Consider the following 12,994-nt stretch of genomic DNA (forward strand, 5'->3'; position numbering starts at 1 on the left):
GCAACTTGTTTTTGAATAATTCAATACATTTCACTACAGACATGTAGACAGGTGTATCACAGTAGTGTAGGGGCAAGCCTGCAGAGTGCAGTGCTTTAATACCAGAAATTTAATCGTGACTCCGGTGGTGTTCCATGAGGCACTGAAGTGTTTCGCTGCTAAGCCATAACCATCAATTGTTCAGCTTAAGTATTTAGTAGTTTCATTATTTATTTGATTAGTTATCCTCTCCTTTTCTAGCTGAGACAACAGGCCTACAGTTAATTAGTGTCTTGTTTGACAAACTACACAGATGCTCACAGGTGGAAATTGTGACATTGTGTGTAAATATTGTTAAATGTTATGTAAAATTCTTGGACTCATTGATTTTGAAGTTTTTAAAGTTAGTTTTTATTAATCATCCTGGCATGTTTTGTGCATCTAATTACTGTGCATGGTTTTGGTGTGCAATGACACATTTTTATAATACAAATTAATTATGCAGTTATTTTCCCTATAGCCTAATATTAGAATCCACTTAAAAAAGGTCTCACTTATGTCTCTAAAACTGCAGGCCTGACCTAAACGTGCTTTAAGTTTGAGTTGAGCTGTTTATCCAAACCAAGTCTATAATTTTGACCCAATGATTTGTTTTACAAAGTTTTTATATTTTGTCACAGAGAAAGTCCCCAATTAGATTTCGGAAAAATGGTCACTTATCCAGATTTATAAATTTGATCCAGTTCTCACAATGCAGATCTCCCCACTCTGTTAGAGAACGAACGTCCGATGTCCACCCTCAGTCCTAAGAGGGTCAAACATACTTATTTCGGCAGTTTTATCCAACATCAAACTCACATTCATACCATTTCAAATAATAATTTGAAAGTAACTGTATTTAGAAGACAAAAGCTTGTGTCACAGAAGAAAATGCTGCAATTCACTATAATACCTCACCCCCTACCACTGCTGTCAATGAACTTAGCATTCTCACACTATTTATAATTTGCACTGATTGGATGCACAACCCATCTCTGTATCTGCTGAATCATTTAATCATTATAAACTGGGCGATTGTGTGTAGGATGTATATATCACCTATTAGTAAACCAATCACCATTTTGCAAGAGCACAAAGAGTGGTAACATGAAAAAGACAATCACCATGAAGTGATGCCTGCTTGTTCTTTTTCTGCCCACATCTAACTAAAAGTGAAACTAACGCACAGTAAGAGCCTGTATTGTGTATTGTGTACAGCTGGAATCAGTTGAGAGTGGGTATGTGCCGATGCCAATACCAAGCATGATCCTGCCTTTGTGTATTTCTCCAATACTGCATCCAATACTACTATAGCCTCCACAAGAGGTGGTCTGTAGTTTAGAGCTATTTAAACTGACAAGGACAGAAGTAAAGCTGAATACAAACTCTGCTTGCTAAGCTGGTTACTAACAATCATACCCATGTTCGTCAAGAATTTTTTTTTTATGTTTATTTGCTACTGATATTGGCAACGAGGGCTATGTATAGCAACTAGAATATTACCTGTCTTGTGTAGTTTAGTGTACAACTGAGCGGCACCCTTTGTCACCCTTTTAGTGCACATTGGCATTGCATAGCATTGTTTCTTTGATTGACCAACCGACTTATTCACAAAAGATGGCGTAATGTGAACTATCTTTAGTATATTAAAAGACAGTTTACACTAGTGTAGTCTCTAAAAACAGGGATACAGACATGCAGTTGTTACACCTCCTTTATCATTTAAGATGGGATAAAAACAGTTTTTATGTGTTTGATGGGTCAGAAATTACTATAACTGTGATTCCACCCAGTCTCAATAAAGTCAAGACTATAAAGATGTAGTCTTTATAGTCTTTATAAACTTTGAATGCCCTGTAGGCCTGAAAAGGTCCTGTCTTGTTTTCATTTCTCCTCAGAACAGATTTTATGATTTTAAGCATATTGGAGGCTATTTTTCTTGTGCTTTTGGGTCAGTAGTTGTGTACATCTTGGAGTTCTGGCATCGAAACCTTCAGTATTAAGGTGCTGTGCAAACTGACTATTGTCACCAAATTTTGCTGTAGGTCTTTTTCACTGTAACTCTCACTTAAGGGTTTTTTTATACTCAATAGGATGAAAGCTATTTGGTCTATGCCACTAAAGAAAGTTTGATACCCAGCCCTAACTTCCTGTAGTCAATACCAAATCAGTTAAAAATCACATAAATTCCATATGTTTTCCAGTGTGTAAATACACACCGTGCCTCTCACTTGATGTTTCTTGGGCTCTGGTGACATCTCCTGTGGGATGAATTTGATTGGTCCTTTAATTTGTCTCCTGGACCTCTTAGTCCCATCAGGTAGCGTCTCCATGGCAATATCAGCTTCATCACTGCTGGCCTGGTCACACTCAGAGCATTGCCTGAAAAGAAGGAAAAGAGCTCATTTCACAGGTCCAAAGACATATGTGTTAGGTTAACTGGTGATGTTTAATGTTAATTGACAGGCATGAGTTGAGACTAATGCCTAAACAAAACAGCTAATTTTATCAATGCTAGATACATTTCAGTTTGACATTGCAAGCCAAAACTGAAGCATATTGACAGATATTGAATGGACTGGACAGAAAAAATGTTCTTTATAGCGTGATTTGTCTTAACTGTTACCTCACTATGCTGAAATAATCCCACTGATAACATTATACCAGAGAGGTTAATTTGCAAACAGTACTTTTGTTCAAATTTACAAAACTATTTTACCACATGCCACACATTGACAGACATCTGTTTTAAAGATTTAAAGATGTGCTAGAAATATCACTTTGAGATTATGGCTCAAATTGATATGATAGCATTACGCAGATCTTACATATTTGTTGGCTACACAGTCATGATATGAATGTCCTATTCCACAACACTCCAAAGATGCTCTATTGCATTGGGACTGACTGTGGAGGCCATTTGAGTACAGTCATGTTCAAGAAACTTGTTCAGGATTATTTTAGCTTTGTGACATGGTGCATTATACAGCTACAAGTAGTTATCAGAAGATGGGTACACTGTGGTTATAAAGGAACATGGTCAATACACAGGGAAGCAGTGGCATTTAAACGTTGCTCAACTTTGTACTAAGGGGCTCAAAGTGTGCCAAGAAAATATCCCCCACAACATTATACCACCATCACCAGTCTGAAATGTTGATGCAAGGCAGGATGGATCCATAATATTAATATTTTATGCATTAATTTCTAACCATACCATCCAGGTGTTGCAGCAGAAATCAAGACTCATCAGACCAGGCAAAGCTTTTCCAATCTTTTATTGTCCAAGCTCTTGCTAATTGCAGCCTCAGTTTCCTGTTCTTCGCTGACAGGAGGTGCATCCAGTGTCGTCTTTTACTGCTGCAGCCCACCTGCTTTAATATTCGAGGTGTTACGCATTCAGACATGCTTTTCTGCATATCTCAATTGTAACAAGTGGTTATTTAAGCTCCAACCAGTCAGGCCATTCTCCCCTGACCGCTTGCCAAAACAAGGCATTTTTCCCCAGAAAACTGCAGCTCACTGGATATTTTCTGTCTTTTAGACCATTCTCTGTGAATCCTAAAGCTGGTTGTACGAGAAAATCCCAGTATCAGCAGTTTCTGAAATACTCCTACCAGCCCATCTGGCACAGCCATGCAATGTTCAAAGGTGCTTAAATCACATCTTCCCAATTGTAAAGCTTGCTTTGAACTTTAGCAGACCATCTTGGCCAAGTCTACATCTCTAACTGCAGTAAGTTGTCATCATGTGATTTGTTGATTTTTTTTGTAAACGAGCCCTTCAGGTGTAAATAATAAAGTGGCTGGTGAGGGAGTATTTTCAAGATTTTTTCAAAGTTTTGAACACATCTGCTATTTAAAAGGTATATACACAGATCAGCCACAACATTAATACCACCTGGTGGTTTTAATATACTAACAACATACTGATTTTTTAAATAAAAAAAATTATGAACTAATAAATGCTGAGGTATCATTAAGGGTTCACCACATGTCAGCACACAAAATGGTTAAAATCAGCTCCACCTTTACCATCGATGATCTTTGCCCTTTATTTTTCATTAATCTATCTACAATTTGCCATAATTACCATTATCATTCTTTAAAACACAGTTTTTAGGGAGTCCTTTCACTTTTGTATTGTAAAGTAGATCTTCTGAAAAATCTTTGTGGTGTGTTCAAGTGTGCTTTTTTTTGTTCAGTTGCCGTATGTCACAGTAAGTTCTTTGATATTGGCTTTGTGTATCTACACTAAAATGGGGCAACTTAACCTCACAACTACTAAACTTGGAGTGGAGATGGAGGTCAAACTATGATTTTGTACAAATGATAGATCATCCATAAGTCACAGATCATATATTAGTTAGTATTTCAACCACAAGATGACAGGGGAAAAAAATCCTCTCAGCATCAGAAAAAGTTTAACCCTAACGTTATCAGCGGCCCTTGGCAATCCACAAACCTATCAGATAATAGTGATATCAATGTAGGACCTTTCAGTTTCAGCTTCTGCCTTGTTTGTTTTATTTTTTCATGTTAGAGCAAGGCCACTAAGCTGTGTGGCTGTTTGTGTAAACTACTTCCGAGCACTTTTACCCTCAAATGGTTTACATTTTGACTCAATGAAGCAAAAGATGTACATGCTCATTCTTTTATATTTGAGAATTTTAATAATTCCTATATCCACAGACATATTGTGCTTTACAAACACATCTCTAAATTTAACACGACATGCACAACATTTCTCCATTTCAATCCCCCTTGATTTAAAATTATCTTTTTGGCAAATATGACTTCTGTGTTGTGCTGTTCGTTAAGGGGATTTCTCTGCTGAGTTTTAGTCACCTTAAGAATAAAAAGTACTGGCCCTAAAAATGATATCCACATAAGAACAGGAAACATCACAAATATTTGGGAAGCTAATCCCAGTCAAAATAAAGTGTGATGTACATCCTTATACCTTAAGATTGGTTCTACTTATTCTACAATTGTGGATCCTGATATGGGCATGTTCCACGTATGCTCACTACAAACCATTGTATCCCTGGACAGTAGCAATAGTGAGAAGAAGCACTACTCTCTGTGTGTTTCAGTTTATTGAACAAGATGAAACAACGATTGAAAAAACATTATAAATACACACGAGGATGCAGAGAGTATTAATTGGTCCTTACAGCACCATACCATGAGAATGTGTATCATTGTCAAGTAGGCAATACCGTAATGTGAACAGGTAAACTATAAATATATACTGGTAGATATTGTTGATTTTTAAAGATGCTGAAGTTATCAATAAGAATGGGAAAAGTTGAAGTGCTGTCAAGAGTTTGCCTCTTGCGGAAAAAGCATATGAGAGTTAATTAACGATGAGAAATTTTTAATCTCTGAATGCTTGCCTAAAGGAGACCTTCAATTTAGAAGAGGAAAAAACTTGTAGAAAATACTAAGAGAATATCTTAGAATGGAAAAGCAGTTGCACCCTACTTCCATGAGTGATAACGAGCTACAGTAGTTAAGAAGAGAGCCTGAGATTTCCACCATCTCAGCATCTGTGATTTGATATTCTGCCTGGCCTCGAATGGCCTTAAATGTCAGGACTAATGTGATTAAACAAACTCTGGATTTTAATGTGCTACTGCAAGACTGAAAGAATATAAAAAGCAATACTGTTAATATTCACTAAATTAAGATGTTTTAAAATCATAAATTCAGCTACTTTATCTTTAGTTTAATTTCAGTATTTATGTGTGATACAGATCATACCAACATAGCCCCACTGTATTCCAGACGCTATCCTACCCTCATCTTTTAATTACTCAGCACAAAGGTCTTTTACCTGTGGGCACCTGTGTAAAAGGATGACTCTCTCTGTTTCCACAGCATACAATAGTTATTTTGAAGAAATCAGTGAATTGTTCGAAAAAAATATTTTTTCTTTTTTTACCAGGTCCAATATGCACCATAATTAACTTACAAAAGCATTAAATATTCTTGCTTATTTCTGTACTAATGACAATCACTGTTTGCAGGGTACTGACTTCCAGCAGAAAAGCTTAGCCAGCTTGGTATGAGCTCATCTTTCTGCAAATGGACATTGAACTAGACCACAGTCTGTTAGGTTAGACAACCCCTTATCTTCTGTTTTACCACCACATTATCAGGAGCATCATCACCAACTATCTTAGTGTTGTAATGCAACTTTCAGCAGGAGGTTAAAAGTGAGCAATCATCAGCACCTTTTTGCCTACCACTGAACATATTCATCAATCACAAGGTGAAGGGGGCTTTATCCTATTCATGGACTTTATTACTTCCATCTGGAAAGTATTAAAGCAGCCCGAGTTCTCACACCAGCAGCCAGAGGAAAAGCTTCTTTCTGAGGCTGTGACCCTGCTTAACAATATGTGGGGTGACTGTGGCTCAGGAAGGTAGAGTGGTCGTCCACCAATCTCGCAGTTGTTGGTTCGATCCCCAGCTCTTCCGGTCACATGTCTAAGTGTCCTTGAGCAAGACACAACTTAGTTGTTCTTGGTGAGCGTTGGCCAGCTCCCCCATCGGTGAGTGAGTGTGTGTGTGTGATTGTGAGTGTGAATGAGTGAATAAGAAGCAGTGTGAACCCAATAGGTAGAAAAGCGCTATATAAGTGCAGACTGTTACTTTAATCAGAGTGTAATTTGCACTGCTTTTAACACTGACTGAACCCCTCATGCTGTTTTTGTTATTTACTACATAATTATTTTTTAATTCTACTGTTTATTTACAGTCATTTTGGAGGCTCTCCCTCATTAGCAGGAATACCCTGATCACAAATTACACACTTACACACATTTACAAGTGGAAACAGCATGTAATAACCACCATCTAAATTGTTGAACACTGAGCACCTCTACTGGAGCAGTTGGGATAAAGGTTCTTGCTCTAGGTCACCACAGAGGCATTGATGTGGCTATGCAAGTGCTGCTTTTTCACTTGTCCCAACCAGATTCAATCTTTCACAGATTTGCCTCTCTAACCATTAGGTCATCACTGACCCATAAGTCGCTCTCCTCAACAGGGATCTGAACCCTGAGCTAATGTGCAACAGAAGGAGAAACAGTACTTTTCCCAGTACTTCTAGCTCCCTATGCATCAATCTATGTGAATAGAAGCTAAATAAACAGATGCTAAATGCCTATCTCATGATAGGTGACCACCCAGCTGACTAAGAAAGCACAACAGCGGTTGTACTTCCTTAGGAGACTGTTTGGCATGTCGCCTAATATCCTCAGCAACATCTATACCTGGACTGTTGAGAGCATCTTGACCAGTTGCATCACGATGTGGTATGGCTGCACTACTGTGATGGACCACAAAGGTGAAGATTGCTGAAAAGATCACTGCCCACTCTGCAGGCTATCTACCACACTCCACATGACAGCTGCATCAAGGACCCCACCCACCTCCAACATAAACTGTTCACACTCCTACCCTCAGACCGAAGGTACAGGAGTGTGAAATGCAGGACCTCCAAATTAAGGAACTCCTTCTCCTCAGCTATTAGATTCCTAAACAGTTAGCCAGAGGACACATGCTGGCCTCATCCATCCCACAGAACAGCTGGACTGAATGCTCTATCTCAATTTGCACATTTGACTCATTGCTTCATTTCAATTCGCACATCTGTTAATGTTACTGCTGCTATTATTATAATTATCATATGGTTTCTTTTTTTAATCAACTTGCACACTTGTAACTGTTGTTTTTTCTGCCACTAATTTACCGTTAACATGTGATCCCATTTCATTTGCAAGTCTTACAATTTGCACTGTAGTTAGAAGATTCATGTCTGTTGCCATTACTGCACACTTACTTTGGACATACTGTTGTACATAGTCCATATTTCTATTTCTGTTACTAATAGTATTATCTAGTTTATACTTAACGGCTTGGATTTGGCATTCACTGTGGATAGCAAAGGAAGAATTTCATTGTACAGGGAAACACGTTTTCCTCACTGTGTACATGAATGCTTTGATTGACTGATTGAATAACAACAAATATTTATCCATAGGTACTGTGGAGGTACACCATTCTTACTAATAAGTAAAAACGGTGAGTAAGTTCGGTGAGTAAGTACAGTAAGTTCGCTGTACTTACCCTGTAAGATTCTAATAGCATGCATAAAAGCATAATCTAATGTAGCAAATCGAAACGTGAAAATTGTAGCTTTACGCACCTCCTTCTCCGCCAAATTAAAAACATTGACAAGCAAGACAAAAGAAAAAGTATGCAGGTAACAACAATAGCAGACACAGATATCACAAGATGGCACCCACACTGCAGCCATTAATACAGCATTACTAATTTCACATTCTTTATTAAATATTAGTTTTTGCCTGGTTTATGCCTGTTTTACAACTGTTTACAGAGTTGATTCAAGACAATAGAGAGGTATTAAGACTTATACTGGAAAATTCTTAGCTACAAACAACTTTCACTTTCACGACATATATACTAGCACTGCACACTGGCATACTAGCGTCAATACTCTATTTGTCTTTTGGTAACAGATACTTAATTTTCCACTGCAGATATAGTACTACCTCAGTGGATCAAGTTGATATAGTGATGCCACATGAAACCGCTGTGACCTTAACTTCAATGGAACACACACAGGAACACTGGATAGTAAGGATATTAAGAATATTAAGGATTCTTGATTTTTGGTATGTGGTTATTGTCAAAGCAAGTAGGTAGCCAATTTAGTTTTAAAATAGGCTGAAGGCTAGATAAAATACTACTGATAATAATCAGGAGATATCAGGAAATAAGATAATGAGATGAAACTCAGCACACACAATCACCAATCAGTGCCATAATTGTATGGAACCTCCGCAAAAGTAATAAAATAACAAGTAATATCCATACATTTTGCCCAATGGAAAATCAAAAAAGGTGACAGTTGACTTTTCCCATCCCCGCATTTTTTTTCTCTTACCAGTAGCTGTTCTTGGTCTTCTTAGGCATGCGTGTTAGTGGAGGTTCCAGGCAACCCAGATGGTAGTAGAGCTTGCAGGTGTCACATAACACCAGCAGATGCTGGTCCTGATTCTTCTTACAAATGCCACAGCTGGAGGAAGAATACAGTCTTTTTTATTAACAGCATTAGTAATAATATTAATTATGAATGTTTCTGGTATAGAGATTATAAATGATGATAATTCAAACACTTGACCCCAAATGGTCTCAAAACAATAAAAATCGTGCAGAAAAGGGCACTGTCACCTGTAGAGGATTGCCGGCAGGCTGGATGACTTCCCTGGGGTTCCTCCCTCTTTCTTGCTGGGTTTCCTCTCTTTTGGGGCTTTCAGAACAGCTGGAGTATTTAGCTTCTACCATAACAAAAAAGAAATACTTTTTTCATGTAACAACCAACTCCTTCAATGTAGTTCTCCAGAAACAGTGGCACTGGTAGTGTGGCCAGCATCATCTACAGGGTATTACAAAGTTTTCATGGAAAATACATTTCTTTAAAAGAAACTATTGTGTTGAGTAATCAGGATGCTGTCTGTAAACATTTCTGTTGAAAGTTTTAGAATGCATTTTCTCAATGTTCTGAGTGAAAGCAACGTAATGTAATTAACCTCTATTGACTTCATTGACACAGCACGGTAGTTTTCTCATAAAAGTTAATTTCTTTATGTGGAGACTGGGTAAACTATCACTGCCAAGTGACATATAGGATCCACCAATATTACATCGCGACTGTGGTGCAGGAAGGTTGAGCAGTCGTCCACCAATCTCACTGTTGTTGGTTCGATCCCCGGCTCCTCTGGTCACATGTCTAAGTGTCCTTGAGCAAGAAACTGAACCCCAACTTAGTTGCTCCCTGCGAGCGTTGGCCAGCTGCTCCCCCATAGTTGTATGAGTGTGTGTGTGATTGTGAGTGCGAATGGGTGAATAAGAAGCAAAATGTTATACACCGTGTGCTAAAACTCAATACTCAGGTAAAAATATTGGCCTAAAAAGTTCTTCACTACAGGTACCACTTCAAATCAATTACACAAGTAAAAAATTGTACTCAAGTAAAAGATCTGAAGACAATGTTGATCATGGTAATTATGGCAAAACATGTACATTAATTTTAAAAAGGATTTAACCATATATATGTCCGTATTTGTTTTATAATAAAAAGGTGCATAATAAACACATAGAAAACCAGCATGCATCTTTATTCCACTACTTCCCACTACATCTTACAACTAAGCATGATCAATGACTGGTCTACCATTTGTCAAGCCAGCTACACACGACATATTGCAGTCATTCACAAACTGGGAGACGCATTGATTTAGAGCTCTGGAACATGGGTCCTTCGGCTCCCAATAAAACAGATTCCGGAAATTTAGCAGATGACCTCAAAACTGCGGATCTCCATGATCTTCATGTCCTCCATGTCCTCTGAACGCACAGAAATTGAGTGGATTTTCACACGTAAGGATGTTTCTTACTCGGGGATCTTCCTCTGTGTGTTACATCTCATTTGGCATGTCTAAAACACCACAATTTCAGAGAATCAATTCTCCTAATTTTGTCCAGAGTTCATATATATGAACTCCAGACACAACATACTTTATACCCAGTTAACCAGAACTTATGAACCCTTCCAAATGAGAGGTGAAACATGTTCTGTTACCACTGAACAACTCTTCTTTGATGATCTGTCAAAGAAAAAACTGTAACCCTACAGCTCCAAATATCTAGTTTAAAAGTTGACTTTAAAGTCCAAATGTCAGTGAAACCAGCTCTGAATAAGTCATTGCTCCACAGATCAGACAGATAATCATCTTGCACAAATTGGTGTTCCACTAATTGTGACATAGATAACAATGCATGTAACCATGGTATCTATATGCAACACAGATAACATTTGTTGGCACAGAAAGCCTAGACATTTATTTTATATAACTAGATAAATGTTAAGTATGGGTATTATTTTGTTAGCGTTGAATAACCTAGTCAATTGCTTGATTATTAGTGATTTTATCACCATCATATAGAATTAACATGAGAGTGTAGATTAAACAAATCATTTTTCATTGTGAAGCTTCTTTTTGCTTCTAAAGCTTAACATTTTCATGCAATAATGTAAATGACATGATGCTGGTAGAACCATGGAAAAATAACTTTATCCCATCTAATGAGCACTAAACTTTGCTGTCCCACTCTGGCTACCACCATACTTGGTTTCAAATATTTGTTGAGTCTGCGAACATAAACTACAGACAAATATAATTTTAAATTTTGTCCGTGATCTACGACTAAAACTAAATCAAAAATAAGGTTGCAAAAAAAGCTTGCTTTAGAATAGCTTGGGAGAAATGAATCAGAACCAGCTGACATTCTTTTTAAAAGGTAAAAATCAATCACAGCTCAGGAAATATTTTGCTTGTCAAGCAGTGTAAGGAAAAGTTGCTGAAATAACAAATCCGTTGACAATGTTGTCTCAAACTGAATACTGTACATCCATGGGTACCACACTGGATAGAAAAGTGAAATTGTAGGCTGGTGTTGCTAAGGTCAGAGTTAATCTTAGTTTTTCTATGCAACCAACAAGATAACAGGTGACCCTCGAAAATCCTTTGTGTTACCTGAGATTGAACACTGTTAGCCAAAGTAAAGCTGGAAAAGTTCCCTAACAGCATAGTTGTGAGGGTGCTGGTCCTCACAACTCTTCTGTTAGGGAACATGTTGTATGTGTCAGGTCAAAAGCAACAGCAGATATTCAGTTTATTCTCTGTGCATTTCAGGTACGCTGCTGCCATGGGGGTTAATTAGAAAACTTATCTTGTAGGGACCAAGTCTGACACTAAACAGACAAGGTTTTCCCTGAGGAAGCTCTAATCTAAGCACTTTTACTTTGCCTGCAGTGCAAAGGTAGCATCCCCAGTAGGGGCTGCTGATCTCTTCAACCTGGACTCTGGTCCTACATATGACCAAAGTTGTAGTGTTTATGTTGCTGATATGGAGAAGTTTCAACATTTTGTGACATGCTTTGTCAGACAGATGAAGTTAAAATGTGAAGACAGATAAAGATTATAGTAAATTGTAGTGAATAGAAACAGTCACAACACAAACCTTAGGCTGGCTTCTTGCAACACATTTGTTTCCTCACAGAACAAAATTTACATTTCTGTGCTGGAGCAAACTGCTGTGGCTAAGAGTATTGGCATCATATTCAACAAAGTACAATAATAATTATCAAGAGGTGGCACATAACATCACTCTTGAACTGTACGAATGCAATAGACTCCTTCATAGCCATCTCTGCAAGATTAACTTATGTGCTTCAGCAAAACAAATCCTCAGATTGGGTCCCAAAGCCTCTTGAATCTGAAACTCTCTTATCTAATATGATACGAAAATTTCTCTTGCCTCCTGAGGACACCTGTCTGGCAGTGGTACACAAGCCTTACATTTTTCTTTTATCTCTGACTTCTCTCAATTTCAAGGCTGCTTTGACTCCTATTATTTTGGTACTTTGGAAGATATTCATCACAGTTTTTTTTATATTTCTATATGAGCTAGTCAATAATAAAAATAAGACAAATTCATTAAAACTGAAAACAGCTGTTAATGTAACCACAAGCCAGTGTCTTCTTGTGCTAATCCCAAGTCTGGATAAATGCAAAGGGTTGTGTCAGGAAGGTCATCCGACGAAAAACACATGCCAAATTAAACATGCGAATCGTGACTTCCACACCAAATCGGACATCTATACTGGATCGATCAGGGCCCGGGTTAACAACAACCGCCAGAGAGTTAGTTGGCATGATGCAGAGAAAGAAGGTGGATATACTGTGTGTCCAGGAGACCAGGTGGAAAGGTAGCAAAGCTTGAAGCTTAGGAGCAGGGTTCAAATTGTTTTACCATAGGTCAGATAGGAAGAGAAATGGAGTAAGAGTTCGTTCCTGAAAGAGGAGTTTGTGAGGAAC

General features: G+C 37.9%; 1 protein-coding gene across 5 annotated transcripts in view; it reads right to left on the reverse strand.

Moving 5' to 3' along the window:
- Window positions 1-12,994, reverse strand: part of phf14 (PHD finger protein 14) — a 115,281-nt gene that overhangs the window by 58,119 nt on the left and 44,168 nt on the right. For 3 of the 5 annotated variants that reach the window (XM_067510631.1, XM_067510656.1, XM_067510648.1), the window contains exons 12-14: window positions 9,285-9,391; window positions 8,998-9,129; window positions 2,238-2,400 (exon numbers count right to left, since the gene is read on the reverse strand). In XM_067510631.1, coding sequence (XP_067366732.1) covers window positions 2,238-2,400; window positions 8,998-9,129; window positions 9,285-9,391 — 402 coding nt within the window. The remainder of the gene's footprint in view (window positions 1-2,237; window positions 2,401-8,997; window positions 9,130-9,284; window positions 9,392-12,994) is intronic. The other 2 variants (XM_067510638.1, XM_067510666.1) reach the window with 1 other exon arrangement.

This window comes from Channa argus, chromosome 1, assembly GCF_033026475.1.
Source record: "Channa argus isolate prfri chromosome 1, Channa argus male v1.0, whole genome shotgun sequence".
Classification (NCBI taxonomy): domain Eukaryota; kingdom Metazoa; phylum Chordata; class Actinopteri; order Anabantiformes; family Channidae; genus Channa; species Channa argus.